The sequence below is a fragment of the Doryrhamphus excisus genome, linkage group LG8 (assembly GCF_037039965.1).
Source record: "Doryrhamphus excisus strain RoL-2023G ecotype Guam linkage group LG8, RoL_Dexc_Guam_v1.1, whole genome shotgun sequence".
In the NCBI taxonomy this organism is placed as follows: Eukaryota; Metazoa; Chordata; class Actinopteri; order Syngnathiformes; family Syngnathidae; genus Doryrhamphus; species Doryrhamphus excisus.
Window position 1 is genome coordinate 9,617,905 of NC_136364.1, and position 26,912 is coordinate 9,644,816.

The window sequence follows — 26,912 nt, forward strand, 5'->3', positions numbered from 1 at the left end:
TAGAAACTGATATTTGTATTGTAATCAAACACAAACCATCCAAGCATCAATGAAAACAATCAGGATCCTATGCTGTAATAAAGTCACATCAAATGAGAATGTTAACAGTCAAAACTAAATGTACACAAACACATATGAGCCAAATATACCTATATGATCGAAATCTGTGGCGGACGGATGACTATGAATTCAACGTATCGGCTAGTGGATACAGTAAAAGGTTGACCTCCTGTAAAAATGAGAAACATCAGCAGCATCACTGAGTCAGAAAGTCCATCCCCGGGCTCACAATGAATCCGATGCGGCACCGGTCCTGATCCGGTCCGGCCTTCCGGCCACTCACTTTTTTTTAATTTTATTTTTTCATTTCCTTTTGACTTCATACAATGAGTAAGTACAAAAATGTACATTTTTCAGATTTATTATGATGAAATAGCATTGAATTACATCATATTGTTGTTAGGGATCAACAGAGCCATGATGGATTCAGTGTGAGCCTGGGGTCCATTTAGCAACGTCATAAAACAATTTCATGTGTTGTGTCAGGCACCGTGGCATACGGTGTTTAGGAGCAAAGGATTATGGGAAGCTCATCCAAGATCAAATCATCATGGGGCCGCTAATGAACCTGCTGAGAGGATCAATTTAATCAACAAGCATCAAAAGCATCAGGCGCTCGCCGGATTAAACCCTCTCTATTAATTTGTATAAAATAAACAAACAAACAGGGAATGGCTTCAAAATAAGAGTGTGGCCAAATAAAAACTGTTATTTGAAAAAGGCAAGTCCAAGTGGACCAATCAGCATCCAGACAGGTCTTTGGTTTTGTTGCGCCTCTGAAAGCGAGTCTCGACCGGGTCGAAACCCTGCTCGTGAGCTCCGAACAGAGCCCAGGCGGGGGTCCGGGCCATGTAGTCCATTGAGGAGAAGCTTCTATGGCCCCCACTCTCTTCGTGAGCCCGGACCAGGTCCTGGAAGCGCTCGTAGTCGATCCACGTCCACCACTCGCCATCGATCTTGAACTACAATCACACACGCATGCACACGTATATAATTCTTAAATACAGGAAGTGGGTTGTTGTGCACATCACCAACATCTTGACCTTGCTGTGATCTTGATTTAAAAACCAGGAAGAAAAACAACAATTTGCTGATGTTAAGATACAAACTTCCTCCCTCCCTTCCTCCCTTCCTCCCTCGCTCGCTCGCTCACTTCCTCGCGCACTCCTCCTGGCATCCTTGCTCCTATCAATCACTGCTTCACGCTCTCACAGCCAACTCGCCATCCATCTCGTTAAAGAGCCCAGAGGCGGGGGATAAATGGAAGTGTGTGTGTGTGTGTGTGTGTGTGTATACACACACACTACAGCCTCCAACATCATTCTGCTTCTCCAATCCAACCCAAGCAGGTGAGAGTGTGACCTTTGTTTTCCCCCACAATGCACCAGTGCTCTCTGGCAAATCCAATAAGATTCAATAATGCTGCAAAAGAGCTAAAAAGACTAAGAGTGCAAACATGACGATAATGGAAGTTCTATTCATGTCTGATATCAAAATGGTCCATGGAGATGGGACTCAAGACGACAGTGACGTAAGACGACTCCCCCCAAAAAAAGACTCTTTTACACTAGTAACTAGGGATGGGACGATATTATTGGACAAGACTGCCGAGTGGTTAGCATGTTGATCACACAGTCGGGCGATCCAGAACATCTGGGTTGCATGTTCTCCCTGTGCATGCGTCGGTTTCCTCCCACATTCCAAAAACATGCTAGGTTAATTGGCGACTCCTAATTGTCCATAGGTATGAATGCGTGAGTGAATGGCGACCAGTCCAGGGTGTACCCCGCCTCTCGCCTAAAAGTCAGTCAGTCAAACCCCCACAACCCTAATGAGGATAGAATTTAGAAAATAGATGGGTGGAAGAACAAATATCCCTATCAAAATGCAAATGCGGAGCGCAATTCTTCCATAAAACAATGGCACGAACAGAGTGAGCCCTTTTCTCTCATACAGTCCATCTCAGTGGGTGGAGGCGGGTCCGGTAGCATAAACACAAAGTGCAGAAGAGGGTAGCCTCGTGAGAAGCCAGGCAAGGTAATGTAGAAGCAATTAAACATGTTATTCATATGACGATTGGTCATGATTTCTGGTTGGTCTGATTGATTGATCATGATTTGAAACAAAAAAGGTTTACAGTAAATGTGGCGCACTTTCCACAGTATAACTTATATTGCATGCTGCAGTATTTGTCATATTGTGCACAGAGAGGTTTTATTTGTGGCATCAAAGCAAAAGAAGCATGATGTACCCATGTGACCTGACATGAGTTGGAGGGAAGAGCTGCTGCCAAATATCTGTACCACTAACAAGGTGCTGGACAATATCAGTAGATCGGTTATTGGTAAAATAAACAAACAAACAAAACCCCTCAGCTGTAAGGTCTTGCCCTTTTTGAGTTATGTGGCTCCTAAATAGTAGCGCTGACTACTAATGAGAAACAGGTCCCGCTTTACACGATTTCCAGCGACCGCGAAGCAGCTGCACATGGCGCCAAAAACAAAACAGCACAAAACAGCAAACTACGTAAAACCAAAACTAAAGTCCAACCTGTCATGCTGAATGTGGCATGAAGCGCTGGGCATGTGAGGGGAGCGTAAGGCATACTCATTTAATAATTCTAATTTAATATCACACCTCAGGAAAAATCACTGAGTCACACGCAGCTTGTATTGCATATTGCAGTATTTGTCTTAATTTGCACAAACAGTGTTTATTTGTGAAATGTGTCCAGTAGAAGATGTATAACGTGTTCATTACAAGACATGAGGGAAGAGCTACTTCTGGGGCTAAATTATTAAACGGAATCGTGAACAAAATCGCGGAATTGCCCAATAAAAACAGAATTTACTGTTAAACACGGAATCTCTCGGGAAGCGTCATAACAATGAAACGCGTCATTATGAGGAGAAGGGAAGTTCGTGAGTGATGTATTTTTCCCTTGTGGCGGAATCTCATCCCAAACACAAAATCGCTCCCTCCCAAACTAGACAGCCAAATTAGCTTAGTTTAGCACTAGTGTGGTTGCGTGTGTGCGCTCCTCGGGCTAAATAAACACGTGTTTTACCGCTTTAATGTAAGGAGCGTTAAACAATGACGATGTGCAGGTTTTGAGTGAAAAAAAGGTGAGAAACACGTTTATTCATGAACCCAGCTCATTGTGGGACTGCAGTGTGAACAAAACGACTGGAGCCAGTCCTGCAGGAGGCGCATTCACTCGTCACAGTTCGTTTCTTGACTGCCCACCGTCAAGTCTCCTCATATAAAGACACTTTCAAAATAACAGCACATCCTGTTGTGCTACAAATTAGCATGACTGGGGTAAATTGTCTTGATGTAGTGCATCAATGCATTATTAGCAGACTTTTTAATCAATCACCCAAAAATCCCGCACTCTAGGCTGGTAATTGAAGGAATTTGGGGAAAAAAACTAAAACATTTCATAGGCCCCAATACTTGAAACATTGACTGCACACTAAATAAAGCTTGCATGATGCCTGCAGCTTGACCCCGGAACAGATAATTGCTTTATTATTTCTAAAGATGAACATGAAATGATGAAGAGCAATGAGAGCGGAGGAGGAAGACTGGGGAATGGGATGGGATGCCGATTACGAGATGATGAAGGCTAGTAGAGATGGGAAGAAAACAAGGAAGGCAGATGATAGAAAGAAGATAAAGAAGAGAATGATTGAGTTGATAATGTTAGATGGGAATAGGAAGAGGAGGAGGAGGAGGAAGGATGGAAAAAGCAGCAAGAGCAGAGAAGGAATGTCCTCCGACGGGAGGAGAAGAAATGCAATGCAGCAAATGAAGTGACTCGTAACACTATACACATGCCGTGTTCTTTACCGTGTGCATTAGATAGCATACGTTGTGTATTATTGATGGGGAGCGGCGCACACTCACGATGTGTAAACACGGCCAATTAAAGAACAACATGCTCCTGTTGTACATTTCCACATCGCTCACACTCACTGCATTCGCTGGACTGTGAATACTCCACAACTCGTACATCAACATGCATGGCACACCGCTCCTGCAGTATTTAACACGGAACAGTTATTTATAAAAAAAAAACACTTTTGATAGACATGGTCGCATATTGAGAGAGGTGTTACTGCATTGGAGCTCGTTGAATTGTTGAATTGTGCACATAATGAAGTAACCACATGTAGTGAACAAAGACAGGACTATCCAGCTGGGATACTGATTCCGTCTCGTTGGGCCTCATTAGGGTGGCTGAACTTTGAGGTTGTGGAGCGCATCATTTACATACAAAACAAGATAACATCACACAGATCTGATCGGACCGCGATGTCCACGTGGACGTCTAAGCCCAGCGCTTAACACACATGTACGTGTTTTTCCGTTTCAGCATTTAGAACCGCTCTGAAAGGAAGCCTCCAAAAACGACCAACAGCAAGTACGCCAGTCAGCACTCAGCTCTGAGTTAGCAGGTCTGCTCGAGTGCATCGCACAGCAACACAACAATCTGTGTGACAAGTGCAAAGAGTGTGTGTGCGTGTGCGCGCGCGAGTATATTAGGAAATGCTGACAGGCGTGGGCGAGGACGTGCAAATGAAGGAAAGCGTCTGAAGTGGTTGCACAAACGGCCACTGGTGCACAGGAGAGGAAAGACAAGGGGTGGGGGCGTGGAATATTGACTGCTTTTTCCACTCTGTGTGCTTGTGTGTGTTTCACAAGGTACCCACTCTCCCTGCTGCCAGGGACCATGCAGTGCTGTGTGGATCACATACAGTCTAATACATCTGCAGGCAGAACCCCAAAGTGATTTTATCTTTGTATGTTTGTCACACTTAAATGTTTCAGATCATTTTACCTATTTTAAATATTAACAACTGAACACAAAATATAGTTTTTAAATGAAACTTTATAAATAATCCAAAACTATATGGTCCTGTGTGCAAAAGTGATTCCCTGTAAACATAACTGCTTGGGCACCCTTAGCAGTAACATCTGCAATCAAGCATTTGCAATAATTTGCAATGAGTCTCTTCCAACGCTGTGGAGGAGATTTGGCCATACCACAGCATCTCTGTAGGATTCTGGTCAGGACTTTGACAAGGCCACTCCAAAGTCAGCCATCTAGAGGTGGACTTTCTGGTGTGTTTTAGATCATTGTCCTGCTCTAGAACCCGAGTTGGTTTCATCTTGAGGTCACTGACAAATGGACGGACATTCTCCTTCAGGATTTTTTGCTAGACAGCAGAATTCATGGTTCCATTTATGACAGCAAGTCTTTCAGGTCCTGAAGCAGCAAAAACATCCCCAGACCATCACACTACCACCACCATTTTTTACTGTTGGTATGATGTTCTTTTTCAAAAATTTATTTTCCAAAAGGTTCTTTTACGTCAGATGTAATTGGACATACGTCCTCCAAAAAGTTCCACTTTTGTCGTCAGACCAGAGTATTTTCCCAAAAGGTCTTGAGGATCAAAAATATGTTTTCGGGCAAAAAGCTTTTTTTTGCCAGAACCCTTGAACCCAGAACCTTTAAACCCTTAAAGGAGACCTATTATGCTCTTTTTTGGGCCCTTTGTATTGAGTTGGACTCCTATAGAGCAGCTACACACGATAACCAGTACAGAAAGCTTTCCAGATCTTCCAGAATCTGCACCTATTCCAGCTGTATTTCTTTGGATTTCATGCTTCTGTTTTAAATGTATTACACCCATGGCCTGCTTCCAGGCACGCCCACCCTGCTGTGGTTGGTCACACTGATAAATTGTCATCTACTACTTGCCCTTCTGACTCTTCCACACAACCAAGTAACGTTGGAAAGGCAGGTCCTATTTTAAGTGATTTCTTAAACATATGTAGCAGTAACCAGGCCCGAGTGTGGCTAGAGAAAATAAATTAATGTGTGATAAACCACAGTTATGTTTTAACGGCATTTGGGGGCAATCACGTTTTTTTATACAGGGCCATGTCGGTTTGTAGTTTTTCACCCTTTCATTCAAAAACTGCATATTGCATTGTCATTGGCTAATATTTAAATTTGTTTGATAATCTGAAACATTTAAGTGTGACATTAACATCCATAATTGTCTGTTGGCCTGGGGCACGTCCATGGTGTGTTTTTCTGTCAGTGCCAACTAGTGGCCTGGCATGCACACTGCAGCAGAATTGAATGGATACAAACAATAAAAAAAATACTGAACTCATAAAAAAAGGTGTCTTACCTTGGTGTGCGCAATGAGCAGGCAGTTGGAGTGCTCGTGCTCGCAGGCAATCTCATACTGAGGCAGCATGTTGGCCAGCTGCTGGACGAAGGAGACCACTTCCTGGTGCCACGGGACGTTGGCCATGGTCAGGCTGCTGGCTGAACTTTCACCGCAGTACGTCACGCCCTAAACATGACAGTGGAGGATTGCGTCAAGTGTGGAATGGTTAATTCATCGGTTAATGTCTAGGTTTGAACTCTCGCTGAAATGCAATAGGAACATCCTGTGACAGGACACCAAACTTCACCAGAGTACACAGAAGCTCCCCGGTGGAGGTAATATTTGTCAATGTGTTCTGGGAGGAGGGATACCGGATTACATAAACGTATTTTTTTTCCCCAAAAGATGACATTTCTTTCTGCTGGTGGTTAGCTCATTTTCAGGGCGATGAGCTCTTGCAGAAGGCGTGTGTCTTCAAGATTGTTTGTGCATTCACCCCCATGGTGTGGAGGCGGAGCAACAAGGTCGACACAATTGATGATGGCAGCTGCACCCTTGAGGCTTGCTGAGAAACAGCCCACCGGCAGGACTCCTGATATATCACAGGTAGGGGCCAGACAATGGGTGGAGAGCGCTGGCTGTTACGCGATTGAACAGATGTCATCAGTGATATATGGGGGGGGACGTGAAAGCTTTGTATCTTTGAGGAACTTTACATGCTCAAATGGGTTTGTTGCCCTGTAATGAGGATGATAAACGATGTCGATCACAGCTGTTTAGGTTTTTAAATGTACCGCTGCATCGCCATCCATTAGCCAGCGACCAGAGATGCTTAAGAAGCACTGATGCCTTGCAGCATGAACAAGAACTGGACCGTGGTACGTATGGACAGGATGGGGGGGCGATGAAGCTGAGTTACTGTGAATAAAAACACCTTCATCTCACAAAAGGAAGAAAATGTGTCACTGAATTCAATTACTGCAATTTCCTGCTTTTGCGGCCCTGAAGTGCTAGCATCCTACTGAAGAAATGAAACGCTCAATGGCCGCTTCATTAGGTACACCAGTCAGGCTATACAACACTTTACCATATTTTGCCGTTTGGACAGTATATTTAAATTTTAGTGCATCAGAAATATACTGATACGTAAATAATAAAAGATGTAGCAAAAATATTAACAGGATTTGCCCTTTTCCAAATCCAACCCGATGGAGCTTTAGATGTGCTGCAAAGAGAGATGCACCAAACTGCCCAAATATTGTGGCATCATATGAAAACAGACCAATTGCTACATTAACCAATTATTGTACAATGGCTGTGAATACTTATGCACATATTATTTTATAGTTTGTTTTTTAAAATACATTAAACATTTCTAAAAAATTTATACTGGGCTGTTGAACTTTGAGGAATACTGTGGAATGCTGTGACTACTTTTCTTTCCGGATGCACTGCAATGGGACACATCCACCTGTCCCTACTGTGATTTTGCCACTCATCTAGGCAGGCGTGTGGAGTGTGGCCCAATATTTTTGTCCACGTAGTGCACATGCGCGCCGGCCTGCGTTATATTATTCATCCACTCATGTAAAATTCCCACAGATCAATGAGCGTGTCATGTTGCGCTACAGATCTCCATTCTTCAATGCTTGTTGACACATGAGAAATGAGAAGGTCAATTTCAAGGGCTCGGCCCTAATCAATAGACTCTGTCAATAAAAAGGTATTTCAAAAGTCGAGTTGCCTGAAGAATGGTGCTTTCTCCAGGGAACCCAGGGCGGCGATGTAAACACACAATGTGTAAATCAATAGCTGAAAAGAAAGATATTACGGGGGGTTTGGGAACTCTTAAGATCTATTGGTTTCTTCAGAGGCAGCACGCAGTGCAGACTGACTCATCGCTCACAAAGTCTCCTGGGTCCTACCAGTTGAGTTCAAGAACAGAATTTTAAGTCGGGAATCCAAAACTGTGGAGCTACTGTTGCAAAAGTCTCAGTCCAGCAACACATGTGTTGTTTCATCAGCACGATAATGAGTGAAATTATTTTTGAAAGAACATTTTTTGAAGAACATCCATCACACATTAAACATTAAGATGATCATCATGTGCGGCTATTACTATTAAACGCTTGCCACAGGGCCTCGATCAGTCAGCGATGACGACTAATGAGAGCTGGCGACGCAGGCGGGTCACTCGTTCCGTCATCCTGTCATTTGGCCGACGAGGGCCAGTCTAATTACTGGACTCATGATGCTGCGGTCGATACCTCGTTGCAAGCTCGGAGGCTGCAGAGTCTCAGCGGTCCGATAATGGAAGACAAGCAACTCAAAGCAAGGCCGAGTGGGCACAGATGATGATGATGATGATGTTTGGTAAGGTGAAGGACAAAGTGATGATGACCCTGTGACATAGCTTCAATAACTGATTATGTTAATTTAATCTGCACTGCGCTGAAGGTCATGCAAAGCTTTAATATTTCATAATTTAAACGCTGCTGTGTGAATGTAGTCACTCTTCATATCCTCAAGCACTTCCTGTGCATTGGCACGATTGGAGGATGTAGTCTATAGGGCCCAATGCCATTCCATGCACACGCTCATAAGAATGACAGGAATACCATTGCTACTTGCAGGTTACGACAGCAATTAGTTTTGTAGTTGAATATGGCCTATTAAAAGTAAAAAAAAAATCCATATTTAACAAATGGTACGCATGTTTTGCCTAAACTGAATATTTACAAAATACACAAATGACTAAACGAACAAAAATAAAAAAGTAAGTCATTCAGAAGACGCATTCAAATCCCTGCTCAAATAAGTAGTCTAGTATGTGACAGTAATAACAGTCAGTCAAAAATCTGCATATTTAATAACTTTTTTTCAAGCATAAAAATGGCTGAACTAAAATACAAAAAGACAGATTCAAAAGCGTAAAGATGATATGTGGTATTCTACACTGGTCACCGTGTGCCACAAATGTTACTGTAATGTTGGCTGAGACTCACAAGCACCAGACCTGATCACTGGAACAACAGGCTTTCGTTGCAGGTTCGAACTATCTCACAACAAACGCTGCATCTGTAACCCACACCAAGCTAAATCTCAACTCTGAAACCCAGAGGTCCCTTCCTGTCCATGCCACTGGAACACGTTTACAGTAAACACACATGAACATTTGAGTTTTGTTGATGTCTTAAATGTCTATATTTCTCTTACGTCTACCATATTGTGTAGTATGAGTGTAAATGTGATTATAGGGGTGTTATTTCATGGCTGGAGGGCTTTAATCATGTTGAACTCTAAGGTTGTGAAAACATTTTGGGGTCTAATTCTGAAAATATTTGATTTATGAATCAGAAATCCAACTTCACGGAAATTCACTTCAGATCTGGAACCAATGAACAAAAAATTTATAAAATGGGATTATTGAAATGACAAGCAACACAATTAATAGAAATAAAACACTCAAAATGATCAAGTCAAACCCACAGCATGTATCCGTCTTCTCAACAAGCAGTGCTGTTGTGGTCCCCTCCCCCATCTAAAAGCGCTCACCGGTGGGTCCGTCTTGTGTGTAACATTAAAAAAAACCTCCAAAAAGAAGAGATATAAGAAAGCTTATGCAAATGTGACGATTACGTGATCATGGCACCACCACAAATAGATCCCAGCCCTGCGGGAAAGACTGTAAATACACATTGAACATTGAGAGTTTACCCCCATTCTATTTCATGGCCTGAAAAGCAACAAAGTGAAGGATCAATAGTCTGTGGGAGAACAACTCCCTGTGAGAGCACCGAGCCAAGCCATACAAGCCGATTGTCCTCATCTGCACACGGGAAGCAAACAATGGCTAGGACATTTACGAGACGTGATAAAGTTCATCTTGAGAGAGAGCAGACGCAGAGAGCTTAACGTCTTAATGCTTGTTGTCCATTAAAAAAGGACATGTGAGATAACACACACACAACCAAATTAGGCACACAAGCTCAATGAGGTCCAATACAAGTGCCGTTTATGATTGTGCCTGCAGTTTAAAGAAGGCAGTGAGTGCATTCGCCGATATCGATTTGATTATCAACTTCCAGGACTACTTGTACACCCTTCCTGTCCATCTTGTGTAGTTTAGTTTACGCGTGCAGACTTCACAGGAAAATGATGACACAAGGAAATAAAACACAGATTGTCTCTGCGACTACGAGCTCGGAGGAGGACTGATGAGCTAACTAGTGTTAGCTGGTTCATTGTAATGTAGCGGCAAAGTGCAACGCAAGCAAGACACTAAAACACTTCATTAAGGGAAACACAGTCAGACGCCTAATTCAGTACAAGCATGCAGGCTTGTCGGCGCTCCTAAAAAGTTTAGTTTTGCCACCAAAAAGGTGTTGGACTGCGGCAGATCTCATTACTTTGTATAGTGTACTCTCCTCGCAGCCCCAAATATCCACACGAGGTGTGCAACACGCCACAGGAGGCATAATTGTGATGCATCACGGTACCTGTCCAAACACCTACAGGAGCCTTCCTCAGGCACCTCCACAAAAATACCAGCCTCGCTCACGAGAGACTTACAAGAAAAAAATGGGACCCGCTGTGTCCCAACACCTTAAGACACTTTGAATTATTTACTTGGGTTTGCCGTAGAAGGGAGACTGCCGCCGAAGTCAGCCAATATAGGCTCCCTTTCTCACCCCGTGACCCTAATGAGACCAAGCGCAACAGAAAATGGATGTAAGGCTGCCATGAAGCGGCAGTCTTTCATCATCATTTGCGCCCTTCTGCCGCGGTTCATCAGCCGCTAACGTGATGCCTGATTACCGCAGCCGTCCAATCGGCTGGTGAATGACGAGGCCCGAGCAGGCCAGACTCTCCGCTCAAATGAAGCCAGCCTAGGGGAAGTAATTGGCTGGGGCGGCCTGGTGGAGAGCGTCCAGCGGGAGAAACAGGAATGAAATGTGCTCTTGATTATGAATGAGAGCGCAAGAGCACACGTTCCCACGAGAAGCTGCCTCATGAATTCTAACAAAGCGCTTCACCTGTTCCTTTGCTTTTGTAATGGGACAACAGCGGCCAGGGAGATTCACACAAACACGCATACGTATACACACACACACACACTAAGTAACAAAAAGGTGTGTGCGCCACAGTCTGTATTGCTGCGTCGTTTGCTTGAAGAAAAAATTCCCGTGTGAAGCTTTAATTAAACATTTTAGAGTGGGTCACCTGCCTGGAGGTTGTTACGGTTGAATTATCATATCTTTCTGGTCGTATTAATATTTTACAATTTTGTGGGGGGAAATATGGCCGAGAATCTTCTAAAATTGCGGCCGTATTTGACAGACAAAGCCATAAATAAAACAAACTCTTCATGTAATGATTCCATTTTATCTGTCACGTATTTGCAGTTCATAAGAGTACTTTGTCAAACTCGCGTAGCATAAAATGATCAGCCAACTTAACAGATGTTGAATAATTCAAATAAATAAATGATGAGCTGACCAAGCCAGAGAGGTTTGCTCCACTATTTTAGATGACTGCTGCAGTATTTGAACATCTCTAGTAATAGGCGGCTATAAGATGCCTGACGTAAATATTTCAGTTATAGAGACACTGAAGCCTTTGCATCTAAGGAATATTCCTCGTTTATTGCTGTAGGTTCCACCATGATACTGTGTATGGAATATTTTCATAGGCTATAAAAACCTATACACAACCTTCTAAATATGTTTTTTAAACATTATTAGAGCCCCTTTTACACTTTTAATACCCAATATAGTAGACAGAAGAGAAAACATCTGGGTTTTATAGTTGTGTTCTAGCATGGCGTGGTCGCGGCCACAACAGTAGTCTGTGTTGGGAATTGTTATGCTTCAAACCTGCAATAAAAGCCTGTTGTTCCGGCCATCAAGTCTGGTATTTGTGTGTCTTGTGTGTTGTGTGTAACATTACTGACACCTAGCGACCAGTGTTGAACTACATATCTTTGAACGCCTTATTTATATTTTAGTTAATTTAGCAATGTTTAAGCTTGAAAAAGTTTCATTTAGGCAAATAAATTGATGAAATGCATATCTTTGATTAATAATAGGCCATATTTAACCTAAAAAAAATGTATTCATTAATATATCTTTACAATTTCTGATGAAGCTGTGAAAAAGTGGGAAGGGGCGACTGTTTTGCAAAAAAAAAAAAATACACCTCAGTGTCACAGAAGACATACCAATAAAGATGTAAGCATGCCTTCAAGTGTTCTGTGTATAGTATGAGTGGTGTCTCGCACATAGACAGAGGAACTAGGAACTACAATGTAGTCATTCCTCAGCACACGACACGGAGGAGGAACTGTAAACGCATGACCACGTACAGACAAAAATACCATGCTGTATTAAATATGAAAAAAAATGAAATGAACTTCACTTCTTCAACAGAGTGAGGGTGACGGGGGCATTGGGCAGGAGGTTATGTGACGGCCTCGTCTCGATATGCGAGCGTCCATGTAGATGCAGAAAGCTCAATGATCTGACGAGATGACAAACGCGTGTCACACTCTGACTGCTCAGAGGCCCCCGCTAAGTCAATTATTCATCGGTTTCTGCAAACATAAATAGACTTGCATGCAAAGCACCCACAAATTGTTAAATAATAAAGCCTTGATGTGTTTTAGTCTGGAAATCAGAAGTCATCCTAATACTTGACGAGATGCATTTGGACGTTTCTACTTTGAATACAACAAACAAGTGCAGCTTCAGGATGAAATGTTGCACACTTTTAAGTAGTGACTTGTGTTTGACATGCTGATGCTTTTTTTCATTGCTTTCTGCCAGGGAGCCAATGGGACGGAAATCTTTCCTTGCATAACTTTTAACTAAGCACAGACGATTGTGCATGCCAGGCTTTAGCAAGCTTGGCCGCCGGCGCTTTTGGCATTCATATGAAATAAGAAAACAAATGAGGACTGGCTGTCTCTGAAGACATCTGATATCACACTCACACACACACACACACACACACACACACACACTAGACTAAAACCATCACAAAATGCCGACCTTACCTTGACCTCAATGAAGTCTGGCTGTCCCAACGCGATGAGCTCGGAGTAGGCCTGCATCTCCTCCACGTTCCAGGCCTTCACCAGCGTCAGCCTGTAGACCGTCCTCTGCCTCTACACACGTTCAAACAACACTAACATTTAAAAAGTGGCCAAGCCAAGCCAGAAGCGCCACATTGTCTGCAGTTGAAGAGTCAGGATCAAGGACGTCCTGAAGTCTAATTTGCAATAAAAACAAACACCTTCCCTCGGAGCCTTGCCAAGACTTCATTGTTAATTCCAAGAGCACTAAAATAATTGTTCTGCGTGAAAGCAGCTGCGGCACTGCGGTGAGTGAATAAATAAATAAAAGAAAGCAAGCCAGCATTTTAATGCTACACCCAAACAATTGGATCAGGGAATATGTACACTGTGAACTTTCCCGGCTGGATAGACAGGAAGAGGAGCGCTGGCGTTCCACTGGTGCAGGATGACGTTGCAATTGCAGACAATGCATAGCAAATGATTAAGAAACAAAAACAAACCGAGGGCCTACAATTTACTGTCTTGCTCTCTGCAGCCCAAAAAGGTTCCCTGTGTGGATGGGGAGGGGAGAGGAGGGGGTGGCACAACTGACAACTAGCCCTTGTGGAAATGTTGCTTTACAGCAGAAGAGGTGGGTGAGGACCACTGTGTTGTCTTAAGCTTAAAACTCTATGTTGACCCATAAATACACAAACAACAACAACAACAACAACAACTCCCCGGGCCCTCCACCCCACCCAAAAACACCGTTTTAAAAAGTGGTGGCAACCTATGACACTCAACACTGTGCCAGCAGCTTGAGATACACATGCACTCTGCAGGGAAAAGAAAGAGCAGGTGGTGCAAGAGAGAGAGGGGGGGGACAGAGCAAGGGAACATAGGTGAAAGAAGGTAGTGGAAAGAGAACAGGTGGAAGAAGAGAGACTAGGGTGGAAACAGGTGGGAAATTATGGTGAAGGTGAAGCCCAGAGAAGATGGATGAGGAAGTGCGGAAAGAAAGACTGGAGAGTGAGGTGGCGAACAGGGATGAAGTTTATTTTTAGAAAGTGGAGAGAAGTTGGAAGACAAAAGCCTGATGTCACAGTGAGGTGGAAGCGTTCTCATTAATCTTCATGGTATGCAAGCAGTCTGTCTTTAAGTTGATGCAAATATTAGCAAATCAACCCAATTCAAAAACACAACACACATGATTACGTCAAAAGAAGGAGAATAAGTGGAATCATTGGAAACCGACAAGAATCTCCAAATAGTAGCATTCTAAAATTTTAGACATTGCATGAAAAATTTTCACAAGCTGGCATATGTGCGACCAGTACGTGTCCTGTATAGACAGACAAAGGCTGTACTGTCCCTTATTAACGTGAGAATAAACATATCCTGTAAAGTGTGGAGTCAATTGAAACCGCACAGGTTCAGATCAGGGAGGCCGTTGCTCCGAATCACGTCCCTCCAGGTCACACTGTCATTGCCCACACGGGCATCTCCCAGTAGAACGACGGAGTCACCAGCTGATGGACTCCAAGAAGGCAGGGTACCTTGAGCAGCTGTCATTCAGGTTCATTGACAAAAAAGATTCTTTTCCAGTCCCTTGAACCACAATTAAAAAGCAAACTAAATCAACTGGTCTGGACAATAAAATCATTATGAATATTCACAGACTGACTTCCTAGAACACTCAGACTCCTGCACCTGTCCACAGGTATTTTGGCCCACTTGAGCTACTGCTCTCTCAGGTTTTATGGATGAATTCTAAAGACTTCCACGGATGTTCAAATGGATTTAAATCAGGGCTGGTAGAAGGCCACTTCACAATCATCCAATATCCGGTTCTTCGTTATCCTTGAGTGTTTTTGACTCATTCTCCTGTTGACGAAACCATGCATTCTGACACTGGGCAACGTATTTGGCTCCAGAATGTCTTGACAGTCTTGGGATGTCACTGTACCCTGCAGATTAGACACCCTGTGTCGGATACAGCACAGCAGAACTGAGAAGATAACCGGGTATCCTCCGTGTTTCACAGGAGGTATGCTGTTCTTTTCCCGCTATGCTTCAGTTTTGTCTACAATTTGTAGCTGATGTCACACTTGCCAGGAGCTTTGTCGCTCGTTCATATGCATTTTGACCTTTTGACCGGCTTGGGTCAGTTTTAGAAGTCCTTCAGTGACCATCTTCCACAGAGGGATACCAACCATTTTATATCCACATTGATAACATTTCTCATCTTCAACGGAAGCCAACTGAACAAACGGCATACAACATCACTCCTCATCAGCAATGTGATGTCAACATCCAAATTAAAAATTAAACTAAGAGGAGTTCATCAAAACACAACAAACTGGTCCAAACTAAAACAGCTGACTTTGTTTTGCTCGATTTTCCCCATTTTTCAGGGTTTCATTTGATTTCCATAAGGTGCCACGAGCCAATAAAAAATAGCTGCAGGCCACAAATGGCCCCTGAGACGCAATTTGTACAGCAATGCAATCTGCAGTCTTTGCACCATTATCTGTCAGTGCTCGGGGCTTAAATAAGGTTAGGGAGAGGGATGTGTGATGTTGCAGTACAAAGGTGCTGCCACATTGATCAGTCAATCACACAGCGGTGATTAGAGCCTGACAAGCTGGAGCATGACAGACGTGTCAACAATCTGCTCCGCATCAAAAAATCAGAGAGGCCGATCGGAGGTTGCCGCATGGAAGCGCTTATCTAAATGCACCCAAACATTCTGCCTTCCTCACTTTGGCTTTTTAGGAGAGCCTTGCCGAGTATTGATTCACATGAGCGAGACCGCTGCAGGATGCAGGCTGTGATAATGGACTTTGCCTCTTTTCTCCAGCAACAAAAAGGCCAGTGAAGTCCGACCTTTCTCCAAGTCATCCTGCGGGACACGGATACATTCTCAATAGAAATGTCCACAGCCACATGCTGGCAGAGAGGCTCGGCTGGAGGAAGACACAGAGTTTTAGGCGGATCGATAAAAAAGCGGAGTGCATCCAAAGGCGAAAGTGTTCTGACATTTACCATCTCACACATCCTTTGTGCGTCTGCCATTTGAATTTCACCGTGATTAACATGGATCTAATTGCAGACCACCGTGAGCCTCTCTACACAGTCTAAAAAGATCATTCCCTCCAAACGCCAAAGAAATGAATATTGTCTGTACACCTATGATGGTCTCATGTAGCGCTGGTGTGGGCTCACCTTCTCTCCCAAGGCCTTAAGGCTGTCCAGGAAGCGACTCCAGAAGTCCTTGAAGAGCGGCCTGTCAATCTTCTTTAGGCTGTCCTTGGTGCTGGCATCCACACTCACGTATAACTGGGTGACTGGCACCAGGTTCCTGGAGGTATGTGTGCAGTTAGGCTCTCCAGATAAACATACACATGCATAAGAAATGCTATGTCAGGGGTCTCAAACACGCGGCCCGCGGGCCAAATGTGGCCCGCAGGACACTAGTTTGAGGCCTTGATATGAAAGTTTAATGTTAGTGCAGTCTGCGCAAGTTTGATATGGATGCTGTATGGTATCATGTACCCAGAAAACATTATTACGTTTGATTAATGTTCATGTTAAAGGTTAAATAACTTAATCGTTATCCTCCCTATCCGTGTGGAAGTGGTAAGTTTTTGGCTATTTAAGTTTAAAGGAAATAACTTGAAGGCTACCGTTTAGGTCGCTAGCTCTCTAGTTTGCGAGTTAGCATGTGTCTCAAGACCCTGCAGTTGCGCAATATGTTGTAAATAAAAAAAGTATAAATGTGACTATAGTTGTGTTTTGTCATGTCTACAGGGCTCTAATAATGCTTTGTTAATTTTAATCTGAAAAAAATTATTTGTCTACCCACCAACTATATGTGGTTTCTTAAGTTTTTATTATTTGCCGTTTTATTATTATTATATTTATTTATTACTGATTGATTGATTTTCTTTATTCTTGATTTGTTTATTTATTTTTCATCTCATTTTGTTCAGAAAAATCGTTTAGAAAATCGGAACCAAAGCACTGAAAAAGTTATATTTTTCTGTTATTAATAAATACGTTTTTTTTTTTTTTTTTAAACCTGATGCGGCCCAGCCTTGCCCAGACCCTAGCTCCAGTGGCCCCCAGGTAAATTGAGTCTGAGACCCCTGGCCCATGTCATGTCTGAGTGCTTTTCTACAGTCACTGTAGGTGCGTGCCTTTGTTGTGCTCACATGCTGCAGATAAAAACACTCGCGTCGAGACCTCTCACGACACAAAAAGGCCTGAATTAAAGACATGTCTTGCTCAAATGACTCCATGGCTGCACAGCTTTCAGGATCGGGAAGAGAGGATGACAACTAATGTTTCAACTTCATATAATCATGCAAATATTGTACAACTAAAGCCTCAAACCCTGGACGTGCATGGAACTTCGGCCGTTCTGCTGAAAGAGCTAAAACTAAATTTAATTAACTTTGGTATTGTTGCTGTTTGAAAGCTGCAAGCGGTGCAGATAAGAGTGCATTAGAATCTGCTTGTTTGAGGTCAAGCTGCACTTTTAATTGTGAAAACTGAGCCTTCCCGCAAGCAAACAACACTTGGATGTGTCCTAATTCCCAATTCATTGCCGCCTGCTGCAAAGTTCATAGGCAGAGCTCGAACAAATGTGGGATTTCCAGCTACCTGATTTCCTCTGGGAATTGAGCATTGGTGACCAGAAAGCTGGAGATGTGGCGGGAATGGAGAAGGCGGACAAAGCCATTGATTTCAGGGTACATGATTGGTTCCCCCACCAGCGACAGAGCACAGTGCTGTACCGACAGGCCCTCCTCGTAGCGCTCTGCCTTCACTCCGGGGACACCTGGAGGGGAGGGACAAAAGGGCGGCGTCTTGACATGAAGAGCTGAACGTTTGATTAAACGTGAAAAGATTACAGCATCAATCAACGGCAAAACTTAATATTTAGTGTGCTACATCTTCATCTGTGTGTGTTTGCTCCGTGGGTTCCCTTGAAATCATACGGCGCAGTATGCATGAGTGCAATCGCACAGAGGAAATATTTAATTCATGCCTGGTATTTGCTGCAAAAGTTTAAACATCAAAAACAGCAGCCAGGCAGCTTGTCTACCAGGCTGCCAGCATTACGCTCCTTCCTCCAGCTACGCCGCATCCAGTCTTCATATGCTGCTTGATGGCATCAGGAAGGCCACTGAGGAAATGGTGGCCTTGCGTGTTCTTTCTGGCTGCATTTGCCATGTTTGCATGACTGACCTCTAAACTGTCGGATCATGTTCTGGTGCTTCTCCAGCGCATCCTGCAGGATCTTCTCAGCGGGGTCCATCTTCCAGCGCCACTCTGTGCCCACCGGGTTGGTGTGGTGTCTAAAAAAACATGTTTGGTACAATGGGAGAGGTCAGACAAAAACCAAAACATACAAAAACAACATTCAAGAAACAATTCAAGAAATCTGTACCAGACACCCAAATATATGAACACAAAACATTTGCTAAAGATTATAGCTTTACATGCAAAAAACAAAGCTAAATACATACAATTGATACATTAAATGCAAAAATCATCTTGAATCTTCATCTTTTATATTGTAGGCTAGCAAAGACAGTAATGAGTGGAGAGGGGACGCGGTTTCCTTCCACGTTTATACTTGCTACTTTGCTACCTACGATTACTTTCTTGTATTTAATATGATTTCTCACCAAACTACCAGAATTCTGGCACTTTTTTTACAGTGATTAATTTTTTTTTTAAAAAAAGCAGATACCTCTACAAATTCAGAAATACCCAGTGCGCTTGAACGCCTCATCAGTGACAGCTACACAGTTGTTCGTCATTATATGTATATAAAAATGAACCATCCACACCCAAACTACGGCCCGGGGGCCACATGTGGCCTACCAAGCCTTTGAATCCGGCTCGCAAGTTGCTTTCTAAGTATTTCAACTTTTAACATGCAAGCTGGAAACATGACTTGCAAGTCGGAAGTCTTATTCAGAAAAACTGTAAAATTCAAATTTCGTAGTTTGATGTGGTCGGATGTTTAAAGTGCTCCTGAGAACATATAGCTGATAGTATGACACTTTTACAGATAAAATTAGACAATTAATTCAATGCGGACTGTTCTAATTCTAAGTGTAAAATAATGTGTGCGTTAAATATGTATTCTGGCCCCCCGGACAATTTTGTTAACTCAACGCGGCCCTGAGTCAAAAAGTTTACCCAACCCTGCCAAACACCAAAGATGATTAAAGGCCACAAAATGGCGAGGGATTAGCATAACTGGCTTATCTTATTTGGCTACATGATATGGTGACAATATTAGAAACACCTCTTTCTGGATATGCAAAGTTTAAATCAAAACGATGCAAACCATTTGTTGTCATTTGTTTTTTTTCCCCTTAAATGTCAGTGACTGGCCCTGTGATGTCACACACCATTCCATAGTGATTATCAGCGTGGAGGTGGATGGCTGGGCAGCTGTGGCCTCAGACCGCCGACTTCCTGTCACCCTTAATCGCCACTGTAGGACAAAACAGCATATCTGCGGCGACAACGGGATGCGCCGCTCGACAGCGACCTTTCAGCGCTCAAAGCGGGGGGTAGGGGTGGGGGCAGTGAAAGTCCCGTCTCTCACCAGAGCTGCAATTAATCAGCATCTAGCGTTGGATATTTGAATTTCCACAGCAGGTGGTTGCTCAATAGGGAATAATGCGGCTTATATGACTACCCTGCATGGGTTCAGTCATGATGCACATACATACTACTGCACATTGCCGCAGAGGCTTTTCTTCTCAGAGTAGCGTACCTCCAGCAGAAGACGCACTTGTTGGCGCAGGCCAGGCTGGGGGTGGTCTCCATGCAGCGGTGGGACTCGATGCCGTAGAAGGTGTGCTTGTAGCAGCCTCCTCGTCCTCGCAACATGGACTAAATGACACAAGCGCCTTTAATGTGAATCGGCGGGTTAAAGAGTTTGGGGTTTGAGTGAAGTGCAGTACCTTGGTCCATCGGCAGAGTTTCACCCCCGAGTGACTGCCGATCAGCTTGTAACCTGCACAGGGAGAAAGAGAGAGAGAGAGAGAGAGAATGAAAACAGACTTTGCGCCAATGCTCTCCAAGATGAAGTACGTGCATTCAGAACGGGCCCTGAGAAGACTACAAAATGTGTATCATATCCATTACCTGGTGATGTACTCATGGATAATGTATGAGAAGATGAAATATGTCAGAAAATAGGAGCGGGTGTAATAATACATCAGGCAGCTCAATGAAACATGCTATTTGGACCCGTGAGTCATCAGGATGTGAGACTTAATGACTTCCACAGAAGGCGTCCTATAAACAACAAAGCCTGAAAAGCGAGCACATGCTCAGGTATTCATCAAAACGCCAAGTGGGTGAGTTATTATTATTTATTTTTTTTGCCACTCAATGTAAACATGCAGGCGGCAGGAAACCGCAATTCTGCAAAACCTGCTCATTCTTCACTTTCATAATGGAGGTATCAATCTCAGCATCTTTTATGCAAAGGGACGATAGCAATTCTATAAATGTGATGGCAAGAATGTTTATGCACATCTACGGAAAAGTTGAATGCGTCTGGCTGCAATTCAGGAAGCAATCACATTACAGTGAAATATGTCTCACGTGACTGCTCTCCCCCCCGCACTTGTTGAAGTAAAGAAACAGTAGTGTCTGATTAAAGCCGGCGCTCTCAGGCTTCCCCCTATTCAAAGCTGCCTATTCAGACCGCATCCGGCGGGTCAACATCGGGTGGACTCTGACAAGTGTCTATTTATAGGGTCTTGCGTAAGCTCTAGCAGCAGGGAGCTGAAAGGCTGCCAGGGGCTGCTCAATGACTTCGCCAGGTGAACGAGCCAAGAAGAGACGGGCTCCAGAAGAAGACACCTTCATAAAAGAAACACATATTGATTTATCACTTAATAATGATGCAACACGCGGCCCAGGCAGCCTCTGGTCGAGTTTAACAAATTGCTTTTGATTGATTTACAACTGAAACAACACAAGAGTTTTAGGACTTTTGCAAAGTGAATTTACAACTTTGCTGCCCTTGTGCAAGCAGCGAGGGCACGGAGACGAGTGCCGCCAGACAGCTGGCGTTCCCTTAGGGTGGACTTTTTTTTTTTTTTTATAAAGGCAAGCAATGACGCTTCATCTCCATCACAATCATCATCCAGACACACCTGGCAGATGCTCATCTGGAAAAAGCTATTCGCTATGACATTAAGGACTCGCTGAAGCAAAGTCACATACTGGATTCTAATATACCCCCCCCCCCCCCACCTTGTTTGGTTAGGGCTTCTCTGAGGGCGGGGGTGATCATCTCGCGTCTCTCCTCTTCCTTTTCAATCTTCCTCACACCATTTTTGGACCGCTTCACCATCCAGTCGTCTTCTCGGCTCTGCTGAAGACACAATGCTATGATTTATTTTTCTGCAAAAGTCACTTTTATTGCAAATGTTGATCCAAAAACAAAGAACATCAAGGTCCAACTAGCAGGAGGGTTAGAGGAACAAGCGGGTGGACAGTGCCGCTTTGAATTGTGGCATTCGTGCGCACCCATACCCCCCCGACCCCTCCCTTCATTTTGTTTTTTTTCCACGCTTAAATGTATTTTTTGCTCTAATCAGGGTTTGTACTTCCGATCACAGAACTATCAGGGGTGCTCTTACATGGTATGGTATAAAATTTACACAAAAACATAATTGACTTAAGTTTTTCTAACTCACTAAAGAGGACCAGGCACCTTCTTTAAAAGAATTTCGATGAAAAATCAGCTTGATTGCACTGCAGCAGGACCCCCAAGGAATCCAACCCCTTTTCAGGCCATCTGCCTTATGAGCACCACACACAGGAGGCAACGGGGAGCTGCGGTTGGCAGGTCTCGTCACCGGCACGTGGCAGCTGTGGCCGGCTGCATCAGTGAGCGACGCATTCACATCCACAGCCAATTGTCAACACCGGCTGCTTTTCCTCCTCGCAACTACTTCGAGGGTCGCGGTTATTTGCCACCTCCCGTATGTGGCGCCCGTTAGACCTACATCTGCCACATCAGCTGCAAGCCACAATGGCCCGTGGGCCGCAGTTTGGTCACCCCTGGTGCATAACCCTTCCTGTCCAAATTTTGCACAACCTCCATTTAGCTTGTTTAAGTTTTTTCTTTAATATTTAATTATTATTTCTTCTTCGAGGTATGTGTGTGTATCCAGTAGTGCTGTTTTACTTGTCCTTGTCTTGCTTTTTACATTTTTATTCTGTATGCTGCTCTTTGTGTCCTTTAAATGGCCCCTCAGGGATAAATAAAATGTTTGAATTTGAACAATGATACATGTATTTTCTAACTTGAAATGTGTTCGCCGCCTTGCTAAAATAATTACACATGTAATGCCTACAAATGCATACTTTTGTATATAATGCAAAAACAGTGTTCAAAGATTGTTAAATCTGGAATTATGCATCAAGGCCAGTATATCCAATCCCTGGTGTCCCCAATAGAGCTCCGTTTCCGAGTCACTCCTCGTGTGTGTGGCGTGATGGGGGCGTCACAGCTCTTACGCAAGCCACAGCTTGACGCTACCCATGGTCTGGTGTCTATCGGGCCATCTGCCGCCTCGACGCGCTCTTCTTTAGCCGACGCTGAGCTCGGGCGAAGGTGCGGCGAGAGGCTTAAAAGGCATGACGCCACACCGCAAATAGACCCGCACGCTGAGTCAGGAAGTGAAGCGGATGCAGCTTCCGGTTTGCCGACACACTGACCTTGGCTCGTTTGACGCCGCTCATCATGCTGCCCAGGTCCTCCACGTCCAGCACGGAGGCAGAGGGGGACGAGCCCTCCTCATCACTGCTGGACTCCAGCAGCTCCTCCTGGGAAAAGGTGGGTTTAGACGTGAAATATGAATTACAAAATAAAAGTCTCAAAAAGGCCGACTGAGGCTTATGAAGAGATCAAACACAGTCCTGACAGACTATGATGCTGACCCCTCTTATCAAAGCATGTAACACACTGAACCTTTTAAAAGCAAACACATTGAATGCATTCCTAACAATACAATACAAAGAGATGAACCAAGATGACGGATGCAGTTGTCAGCTGCTAAGAGGAAGAAGTCTCAGTCAGAGTCGTCTGCGAGGTGTCCGCTGCTATGACAACTGGTCATCTGCTGTCACTGTGTGTGTGTGTGTGTGTATGTGTGTGAAAATGTGTGGTTGCAGTGATGGGTGAGAAGAGCAAAAAGTGCTGTTGGGATGGACAGAGCTGACAGAAATGTCAAATCACACACAAGGCAGGCACTTCTTAACAGCATGGGCGCTACTAAATGGGGAGGTGGGGCAGATCAATCCCAACTACAACCAACAGCTGTAACCTTACCTAATCATCTCAAATTGATATTTTGCACTTTACAAGCTCCAGTATGCTTGTGACCCGAGTGAGGATATGCAGTATAGAAAATGGATGGATGGAACGTCTGTTTATACACAAATGTGCAATACATGGTGATGGGGGTGAGTTTACTACCAAAGACATATTTCTATGTTTTTTTGCACAAGAGGCACAAACAGGTGATGATGCAACCCCACAATAGACGTTTGGTGCAGTTTTAAGCCAAAGAGCTCGGCATGCATCTATGCTTTGTAAAAAGGGAAATTTTGATGCATGTGCAAAAGTAGCAATTGTAAATCGTTCATGGTGTTATGCATAAATAAATTGTTATTTTCAATGTAAAACAACCATTTTGGGGGGTTGTTTATGTTGTGGCATCGTTTAGACATTCATTCATTCATTTTCTACCGCTTATCCTTACGAGGGTTGCGGGGGTGCTGGAGTCTACCTAAGCTGTCCCAGCTGGGGGAGAGGCAGGGTACACCCTGGACTGGTCGCCAGCCAATCACAGGGCACATATAGACAAACAACCATTCACACTCACATTCATACCTATGGACAATTTGGAGTCGCCAATTAACCTAGCATGTTTTTGGAATGTGGGAGGAAACCGGAGTACCCAGAGAAAACCCTGCATGCACGGGGAGAACATGCAAACGCCACACAGAGATGGCCATGGGTGGAATTGAACTCGGGTCTCCTAGAGTGAGGCCTGTGCGCTCACTGCTCGTCCGCCGTGCAGCCCGTTTAGACATTTTGGTTAAATATACTACATGGCTAAATTCGGGTCAAAGTGAAAGTTGTGCTTTTTTTGTTCCTGCTTTAAGATCGTTCCTTACCTCAGAGCCGTCAATATCCGGATTGGAGTTCTCTTCCTGTTCGTGTTCTTGTGTCTTCAGACAGGAAGTCTTGCTCTTCCCACAGCAGTTCTTCATCTCGTCCTCACAAAGAGCCTGCAGTCGCTTCATAAACTTGACCTTCCATGCCAGGAAGTCAGCCTGGACGCTGCCGTTGGCGCTCTTCACCACGTTAGCATCGCCTTCTCCCCGGGTCATGATGCGAGCGCCGCTAAGCATCCACAGCCACTTGTCCACGTTTTTGCCCACCTGGAGACACAGCAGGAGGTTCATGCTCAATGCTCTTTCTCCATCAGTGCTTGTTCTCCATATCACTCATCACAAATACGTGACAAAGCACAAAACTGACCGTGTTGTAGTGGCCCACATAGACAGAGTTGCCCAAACCAAACACTGCGTATCGAAGGCCTTTCAGGTACGTCTTCCCGTATCGGAAATCCGTTGACGCTTCCTCCAACCACTTGCAGAACCACTCGGCGTTATCGGTGGGCTGCCCGTCTGTGTACGTGGCCACCAGGAATACACACACCGACTTACTGGTGCACTGAGTGACAAAAAAAAACAGGAGATCACAGTGAAGGAAGCCATAAGAAGAAAGAAGGAAACAAAAGCGAAACAACCCCATGCTCAATTAGGTAGCCTTCTTGAGCAGGACTTTGACCCCTACTTTGTATCAGAGTGCGGCCCATGAAGAGGCTCTTTAATTGGGAATTAAAGCTCCCAGAGGTCAGCCTCGTGACAGCGTTACAGACTCCACCGCCAGTGCCCCCGCCCCCATGTAGGTTGAGTTTGAGCCCCCTGATCTTGAGGGTGTGATGCCAACACAAACATGAAGGACTGTTCCTCTCTGTCATACAACTTGTTTATGATTATGATTCAGAGTCGGTGTCGGATTGAGTGCAGGTTTTTCTGGATCTGCATGCACGCCTTTGCATGCACACCGTGACAAAGTGGAGTTAAAATGAGGGCTGTAGAAGCCGGTCTCCGTCTCTTAAGCGGTCTTCCTCCATGCATGTGTTATGTTACCTCGTCAGCCAGTTGATCATCTGGATCGTACACCTTCAAGTCAATTTCCTCAGCCGGAAGGCCCAAACTCCTCACATCCTCACATAGATCTTTGGCAAAGCTCTGCAGAGGACAGCGTTTTATTTTGTGTGGCTATTTGGCATCCCAATCTGTATTTCAGCTGTACTGTAGCAGCATTCATACTTTTGCTGTTCCAGTCTGAGAGCCAAAGAAGACTTTGACACCAGACACGTTCCGCTTCGCATATCCATCGCAATGGTCGTCTTTCTTCACAGCGTTGTGGACATCTAAGAGGCCGACGTCGTTTGAGACGCTTTGCTGAAAACAAGAGATTTTGAAGTCACAAAGCGGTAGAAAATGAATGAATGAATAATTTGCAATAATCCCCATGTTACACACATTGCTGCAGTACAGTCACCGGGGAGGGACACCTTACCTTCTTCAGAACCATCTTGAGTAAGAACCAGAGTCCAAAGGCAAGTGCAGCAGCTGTGTACAAGTAGCGCCTGTTGTGCCATATTGCGGTGAAGTAGTTCTCATAGGAACCGTGGGAAGAAAGGGACACTGCAGATACAAACAAATCAAGCCAACACCGGAGGGGTATTTTTTTAAATCAAATTATGTCTTCGGGTGATCTTTTGAGAGTTAGAATTAGGCTGAAGTTAGCATCCGTTTTAGGTTCTACTTATGGAAAACAAAACCGACCCGCCCATTTCACTAGCTTAGCGATTCTGTCATCTGCAGGTGATGCATGTGAAAACATGCAAAAAACTACCATCAAAAACGAAAAAAAGGCTCTCTGAAAGGTTAATGTTTTCTTCGACCATCTTAAACTGCATTGGGGTCAAAAAAGACTAAAGGTGAGGCCACCCGCTGCAAATAAATGTAAGGTTACGTCTAACTAGCAACGTTAACTGTGTGTTGCTAACACAACTATAGTTCCGGGCTGAGGCAAACGATTAAATAAACTCACCTTTGGGGTTTGAGGTCGTCGCAACCGCCCCGAAAAGTAGCACGAAGGTGATAAAGGTCTGCATCACTGTAAATGGATTGTTTGAGCACGACATTTAAAGTCTCTGCTGGCGGTTCTTGAGAGGCAGCATGGTGTTTGGCCGAGGTGCACCCTGGGAGATGTAGTTCTTATGACAATGCTTTGTAGCCGCCAGCGTGATACGCCGAAGTATACCGCCACCTACCGTGTGGGAACAAGAATTGGGTTGAATTTGCACAGAAAGTAAACGGTTTTACACAAGTTGTCGATCATTTAGAATTTTCAAATACATTTCAATATATTACATTTTATATATAATGTATAATTATATAAGTGC

The 26,912-nt window shown here is 44.1% G+C and overlaps 1 protein-coding gene across 2 annotated transcripts; it reads right to left on the bottom strand.

The window, feature by feature from the left end:
* tyw1 (tRNA-yW synthesizing protein 1 homolog (S. cerevisiae)) lies at positions 1-26,714 on the bottom strand. Of its 2 annotated transcripts, none has more exons than XM_058080824.2 (16): positions 26,558-26,714; positions 26,021-26,148; positions 25,768-25,902; positions 25,585-25,686; positions 24,908-25,102; positions 24,541-24,807; positions 23,077-23,184; positions 21,604-21,721; positions 20,298-20,350; positions 20,108-20,226; positions 18,559-18,668; positions 17,971-18,148; positions 16,531-16,666; positions 13,306-13,416; positions 6,270-6,437; positions 1-1,022 (listed from the first exon to the last, which is right to left on the bottom strand). In XM_058080824.2, the coding sequence occupies exons 1-16, from the start codon at positions 26,649-26,651 to the stop codon at positions 801-803; spliced, it is 2,244 nt and encodes a 747-aa protein (XP_057936807.2). In that variant the 5' UTR covers positions 26,652-26,714; the 3' UTR covers positions 1-800. The 2 variants fall into 2 exon arrangements, with proteins under 2 accessions (XP_057936807.2, XP_057936806.2); XM_058080823.2 differs by having other exon boundaries at positions 21,604-21,724.
* Between the last annotated feature and the right edge of the window lie 198 nt (positions 26,715-26,912).